This window comes from Grammomys surdaster, unplaced genomic scaffold, assembly GCF_004785775.1.
Source record: "Grammomys surdaster isolate TR1022 unplaced genomic scaffold, NIH_TR_1.0 126086, whole genome shotgun sequence".
Classification (NCBI taxonomy): Eukaryota; Metazoa; Chordata; class Mammalia; order Rodentia; family Muridae; genus Grammomys; species Grammomys surdaster.
In genome coordinates, this window is record NW_021620894.1 from 118,116 (window position 1) to 125,363 (window position 7,248).

General features: G+C 42.3%; 1 protein-coding gene across 1 annotated transcript; it reads left to right on the top strand.

Annotated features, from left to right (window-relative positions):
* The first annotated feature begins 255 nt into the window (after positions 1–255).
* On the top strand, positions 256–5,849 carry LOC114611268 (acrosomal protein SP-10-like). Its single transcript, XM_028755916.1, has 4 exons — positions 256–396; positions 1,275–1,778; positions 3,490–3,609; positions 5,503–5,849. Exons 1-4 carry the CDS (start codon positions 348–350, stop codon positions 5,625–5,627), a joined length of 798 nt encoding a protein of 265 aa, XP_028611749.1. The 5' UTR covers positions 256–347; the 3' UTR covers positions 5,628–5,849.
* The last annotated feature ends 1,399 nt before the right edge of the window (positions 5,850–7,248 follow it).

A 7,248-nucleotide genomic window follows, 5' to 3' on the forward strand; every position in this document is an offset into this window, starting at 1 on the left:
GTCACCACAGTTCACTGCTGACAACCCTCTGAAAAGAAGTTCTGTCTTTTAAACTTTCACTAAAAGAACATGTGTATTCTGGTGACATTTTTTTGTTTGTTTTTGAAGTTACCCCTAACACACTATTCTACACACAGAAAATATTCTTCACTAGTGGCATTACCATGGGTTATGGGTCAGCCTGCCTGAATAGGACATAAGAGGTACAACCCATTGTGAAGACATAGAGATTGTTTCTCAAGTTCTAGAATTCCCAGAGGCTCTGATTCAACACTAGGAGTGTTTGCTCAGTTTCTTCTCAGCTCTTGAGTGTGCCACATTAGAGATCTTTCTTTTCCTAAATCAAAATGAAGGCGTTAATCTTACTGGGTCTTTATCTGCTTGGATCTGCCAGAGGTAAGTCTTCTCTTTCAACAAACTCTGGGTGAACACTAGAAGGAGGGATTCTTTTAATGTATTGCTGCCCCTTAAAGAAAGACAAGTCTTAGTTACCCAAACCAACCTGACTTAGGATCAAGAGTTAACTAAGCAAGAACAACTTTGAGAACTCCTCTATTAATTGATTTCTCCTGATTACAGATGTTCTAGTTTAACATTTACCCTACCCAAAGGCTAAATTCAGTTTCCTACTGTTGAGAAAAACGTAAGTCCCATCACCAGTACCAAAAAAAAAAAAAAGAAATAATGAAATTAAATTCAATTTAGGTTGGAACTACTCAGTATTAAAAGCTATCTGTGCTAGGCATTGTAGCACCTGTAACTCCTACACTAGAGAGGCAGAAGTGGTAGAGTGTCTGCAGTTTGAAGGAATCCAGGATCTCACAGCAAAACCCTGTTGCAGGGGAAGAAGACTATCTGCCTTCTCTCTCCCTATCTCTATTCTTCTTGCCTTTTACCCATAGAGGAATTGGAGGAAGGGTTGGTAGCTGACTTCTGATGACATGAATGAGGGTCCTTTGATTTCTGATTCTGCCTTTGTCAGGTAGGGACGTTCATTTCTTTTCATGTGCTTTCCATGCTTAGATGAGAGGATCCCACATGTGGTTCTTGTGTCTTTAAGTCTTAGCAGTGGTCCCCAAACTTACTTAAACACTTCTGTCTTTCCCAGTCTTCTGGAGTGGTTAGATGACATCTCCCGACATCTACACTGTCCTTACGTGTCTCATCTGGACCTGCCAGGAAACCCAGCAGTCCTACTTGTCGGGCTCCACAGGAAACCAGTCTTGATCCCGTTCTTCTATCTTCACCATTCTTGTATTTCTCCTCCATCCTAGGAGCACCGCCAGGTCAGCCTGATGAGCTTCTAGACTCTGTAGACCACCAGGCTTCGGTTCAGCAACTTTCAAGTGAGTATTTCTCACTCGCAAACCCTTCAGATGCCGAGGCTTTATATGAAACTTCTTCAGGTGAGAAGACTCTGAGTGGTCATAGCTCAAGTGACCACGAGTCGGGTGAGCATGCAGTAGCTGAACATTCTACAGGTGAGCACTCGTCAGGAGAACACACTTCCGGGGAGTCTTCAGAGCACATGTCAGGTGAGCACATGTCAGGAGAACATACTTCGGGGGAGCACACTTCGGGGGAGCACGCGTCCACCGAGCACACTTCAAGCGAACAACCTGCAACTGAACAGTCCTCGAATGAGCAGTCTTCCGAAGGATCTTCAGGCGAACAAGTTTCAGGTGAAAAGCTTGAAGAGGCAGGTGAACAGGTGTCTAGCGAGACAAATGACAAAGGAAATGAGGCTATGAGTACACCACTTCCAAGCACATCTTCAGGTAAGCCACAATGGAAGGGTATTAGTCTTTGACTAGAGGTTGAGGCCAACCTGGGCTACATAGTTCAACAAGAGCCTAGATGACACCCTGACACCCTGTCTCTAATAGGGGAGAGGAAGGAGGGAGAGTGAGAAGTAGGGGAGGGAGGAAATAAATTCACCTATAGGGAAACATCATAAAACAATCATTAACATGTCACAAATGACTCTGTCAAAGACTCTGTTTCATCCAGATGGTGGTAACACAAACCTTTAATTCCAGCACTTGGGGAGCAGAGACAGGCAGATCTATGAGCCTGGTCTACATAGCCAGTTCCAGGACATCCAGGGCTACACAGAGAAACCTTATCATTAAAAACAAAAAAAAAGAAGAAGAGGAAGAAAGTTTCTTCACAATATCAGAAAGTATCTTTCAGGTTTCATTCAGCCCTAAATATAGCACAACTTAGAGAACCTTCTTTTAAGAAAAAAACGCTACCACTCTCCCATTCCGTTGTTCATAAGAAGTTAGGATCAGGGGGCTGGAGAGATGGCTCAGAGGTTAAGAGCAACAGCTGCTCTTCCAGAGGTCCTGAGTTCAATTCCCAGCAACCACATGGTGGCTCACAACCATCTGTAATGAGATCTGATGCCCTCTTCTGGTGTGTCTGAAGATAGCTACAGTGTATTCATACAAATAAAAAATAAATCTTAAAAAAAAAAAAAAGAAGTTAGGATCAGCAAGAGGGCTCGGTGGTAACTGAGCCACGCTTGACAACCTGAATTCAATACCCAGGGTCCACGTCATAGAACTGACTCCCTCGAATTATCCACTGACCTCTCTACATGTTTCCATTCACAGTAACAAACAAGAAAAATCTAGAGTTTGATGAATTTGATGACTCAAATTACTATCAGATACAAATACTTCATTTCACCCAATTCTGTTAATTATCCAACGTTTTTACATGAGTAAAGTCAGGTAAAACTATTATCCCCAATGTCAGTCACATTTCTAGAAAGTAGTAAGTTGCCGGGCAGTGATGGCATAGGCCTTTAATCCCAGCACTTGGGAGGCAGAGGCAGATACAGGTGGATTTCTGAGTTCGAGGCCAGCCTGGTCTACAGAGTGAGTTCTAGGACAGCCAGGGCTACACAGAGAAACCCTGTCTCAAAAAAAAAAAAAAGGATGCAGAAGCACTTCAGATTTTTGTCACTGATCTTCAAGATAACTCGTAAGAGACTATGACTGTAGTTCAGTTACTTAAGTTTTCTGCTATGGAGTAAACCACGACAGAAGGACATGTACTTATAATTTCAAGAAGCCAATGGAGTATAGACCAGAGTAAAAGTCACTCAGATAAATTTAGTATCCATCAGCAATAAAGGTTACAAATAAGTAAGAGAGAAGGTAGCCCCTCTGATTCAGAAAAAGAACATGGTAAGTCCAGACTTTTAATTTCATCACTGGACAATAAGCAAAACCTTGTCTTCAATAACCAAAAGGTGAAAGGGGAGTTAAGAGGGGGAGAGGGGCTGGGGTTGTAGCTCAGTGGCAAAACACTTGCCTTACTGTACCTAAGGTCCTAGAGGTTCAATCCCCAGTACTGCCAAAAAGAACTAAGAAATGTGTTGTATGTAGGTGGTCTTTTTTTTTTACCACCCCTACTCCCCATATGTGTAATTCGACTAAGCGGTCTGTCGGGAAATATCATGCTTTTTTCAAATTTCAGACGTATCAATAAATTGCCACACGTGTGCTTATATGAATGACGATGCAAAATGCCTCCGTGGAGAAGGAATATGCACCACTCAAAATTCCCAGCAGTGCATGCTAAAGAAGATCTTTGAAGGTAGTAGGAACTTCCTGGCAGAAACTTGCCAGAGAACACATCAATCATCTCTTAAAAATGGGGGGGGGGGGTCGGGACCAGTAGGAATCAACGAACTTGGGGATTCAGAAAACTTCATTTCTTCAAGCTCTGAGCTCTTAAGTTGTTCCTTAAGCTACTCCTACACTGAATCAGAACTGTCTAGTGTGTTCATGATTCTATCTTCCTAAGACACAGCCCAATGGATAAACAAATGGTAGGCATTTAGTAGACACTGAATAAACTAGTCAGTGACTGTCTACAAACAATGCACATGGTTAACAAGTGTGAGTGCACATTCTCAGATCTCTCAACCCTATGCTTAGCATTCATCTCTAAAGCAAGGGCACTTGGCTACTTCCATCCCATAAACCATACTGCCCAGCTCTACTTTGTTCGATACCTAGATAGAAATATCTTCCCTATATTTCTTTAACTTTACATTTAACCACTACTGAATAAACATAAACAATACATATACCATGATATGCCTTACAGAAAGGGGCATCAGAAACAGTGTACAGAAAGACTGTAGTCTAACATAAGAAATATTATAGAGAAAACTGGTGAGGGTGCTATGTCTCTTCTCAGTACTTGGGAGGCTGAAGTAGGAGAATTAACCTGGGCTATATAGCAAGACCATGCCTAAAGAGAAGAAAAAGGAGGCAAAGCACATGAGTGCTGGAAGTTCCCAGGTAAAGGAAAGCAGGTAAGGCTGGAGAGGAAAGGGTATACAGAGCAAAAAACATGTAAAATCCAGTAGTACCCAGTTTGGGCTATACATTAGGATCACCTGAGCAGTTTTTAAATCTACTGATGCTCAGGAATGTCCAAGATGGTGTAGTGTGTAAAGGCACCTTACCTACCAATCCTACTGACCTGAGCAGCAACCCACACAGCAGGAGAGGACCAACTCTTACAGGCTGTCTCCTAACCTTCATACATACATGGCCACACACACACACACACACAAAATGTTTTTTTTTAAAAAATACTAAAAACATAAACATCCCAATGCTAAGCTTGCACCAGTGACATTCCAGAAATGACGAGAACTACTGACTTAGTCATACGAAGACATCCCAAATGCAAACACAAAGTCAAAGTCAGAAATACAACATGTAGGCAGGAATCACAGTGAAATTCTTTTGGGTTTTGGCAAACAAAGGAATGAAGACAATAAATGTTGACTGGCCAAAGAAAAAGGTCACCCAAGAGTCTCAACAGCAGAATAAAGTTAGGAAAGCAAGGAAGTAAGGGGAAGATTAGGTAGAGTTCCATTTAGGACAGAAAAAAAAACTTAAGTTGTTAGCATATCTGCATGAAGGTGATCAACTTAAGTGGAAAGGGAATTTGACTCAGGTCAGTAGAGATAACTGAACTCAGAAACAGAAGACAGAAAAATCAGGAAATCTTGATAGAAGAATATCAAGAAAGAGTATCAAGTTCACACAGAAAGGGGGAAAAACATAGAAAAAAGGGCTATGGAATTTGATTAATAGGATTTTTCTAGTGCATCTTTGAGGAGAAAAAAAATTCAATTCTGAGAACCTGAGGCTCAGCTGTGAATAGGAAGGAAGTTAAGGAAGCTAGCCAGCTTGCTAGAGATGTGTAGGGAAGTCTAATGGAAGAGTAGCATGGTCAAGTGAAAATATTGAGCTTGGTGAAATTTTAACCATTACAGGAAGAAAGTGAAGATATAAACAAGACGGGTGGGTAAAGAAAGCAGAAAAAAGAAAGTGATCGAAGAATAGACACAGAGAGGTCCTGGTCATCCCTGCACGGGAAAACGGGGGTGGGGGGGTCGGGGGGAGGAGGAGGGGCATGGAAAAGGTTGGAAGACGCTTTCTGCTACTGCCTGTCTGTCTCTTTCAGGTGGAAAACTCCAGTTCATGGTTCAAGGGTGTGAGAACATGTGCCCATCGATGAACCTCTTCTCTCATGGAACAAGAATGCAAATTATGTGCTGTCGGAATGAACCTCTCTGCAACAAGGTCTAGCAGTCTGTGCCCTACTTCTGGCTCTGACTCGGGCAGCTTCACCAACTCTACTTGGCTCAGTTCATGCTCAACTTCAACAACCAATCACATCGGGCTCTGCCTGATCACCAGATAAGAAGCTCAACCTTTCTTTCTCAACACCTCATTGCCTATGCTCTCTGCCTTACTCTGCTCCCATCTTTCCCCAGATGTTCTTTTTTGCAATAAATTGCGATTAAAGAACACGGGCTTCGATCGGATTGCTTTTCATCAGCCTAGTTTTCGAAGTTATTGCTTCTGTCCATGACCAAAGTGAATGTTGTGCACAGTAAAAGCTGAACGGGGGGCCTCCTAGAGTGGATACAACAGAGAATACAAAGTGCAAATTAATCTTTCAGTGGCATAAACAGTATTGTAGGATTGTCTCCCACACCCTTCCTTCTACTTGTAATACACACAACTCAGCACTGTCCACTATCAACATAATGGGAACAAAATACTGTAAAAAAAAAAAATTTGGTGGGGGGGGAGGTTTTCGAGACAGGGTTTCTCTGTGTAGCCCTGGCTGTCCTGGAACTCACTCTGTAGACCAGGCTGGCCTCGAACTCAGAAATCCGCCTGCCTCTGCCTCCCAAGTGCTGGGATTAAAGGCGTGCGCCACCACCGCCCGGCGTAAAAATATTTTTTAAATTCCAAGTTTTCCTTTCCCAGCCCCAGCTCCCGGAATGACTCAGACTACTTAGTTATTAAATGTCCAGGCCATAATTTTTGGTTCATTCCCTGACTAGCTCTTAACTTATTGAACCATTTAAGCTATTCTATGTCTATCACTTGGTTAGATAACTGTCCTTCAGTTCCAGCCCGCTTCCTTTCTCCTCAGGGTCTCCCTTAGCGTCTGAGTTCTTCTACCTACTGGTTTACCTCTGTCTCCTTGGTCCGTCTCCCATCTTGTCTGTTTTACTCTTTTATCTTTTTTGTTTGTTTGTTTTGTTTGTTTGTTGTTGTTTTGTTTTGTTTTTCGAGACAGAATTTCTCTGTATAGCCCAGGCTGTCCTGGAACTCACTCTGTAGACCAGGCTGACCTCGAACTCAGAAATCCACCTGCCTCTGCCTCCCAAGTGCTGGGATTAAAGGCGAGCACCGCCACCGCTGGCCTATACTCTTTTATCTTACCATTTCCCAAAATCCCCTCTCTTCCTGCCAATGTCCCGCCTACTTCCTGCCTCAGCTCATTGGCCATCGGCTTCTTTATTGACAGGTGGTGCTTATAAGAGATTCTCTCTGCATTTCCCCCTTTTAGTCTAACAAAATGCTTTTTCTTACATCAATAAATTATATACAGTATTAACAATTATGAAAACCATCAGGTAAAAAAATTACCTTTACAATAGTCTATTTGAATTTGGCAACTTTGGAGAAAGTATTCGATTATCTATCTGACCTTGGTGAGTTAGAGTTCTGTACTTAAAAACATTTTCTAACATAACGTTATTTCTAACGCAACTTAATTGTTAGACTATCTAGTCTTCAAACCCCATCATAGACTTGAGAAGGAATAAATCTTACTTGAGTGCAGACCAAGCAGCTGCCAAAACTATTGAAATGACAGACGTTGTTTAGCTGCCTGGACAGTCACCCACAC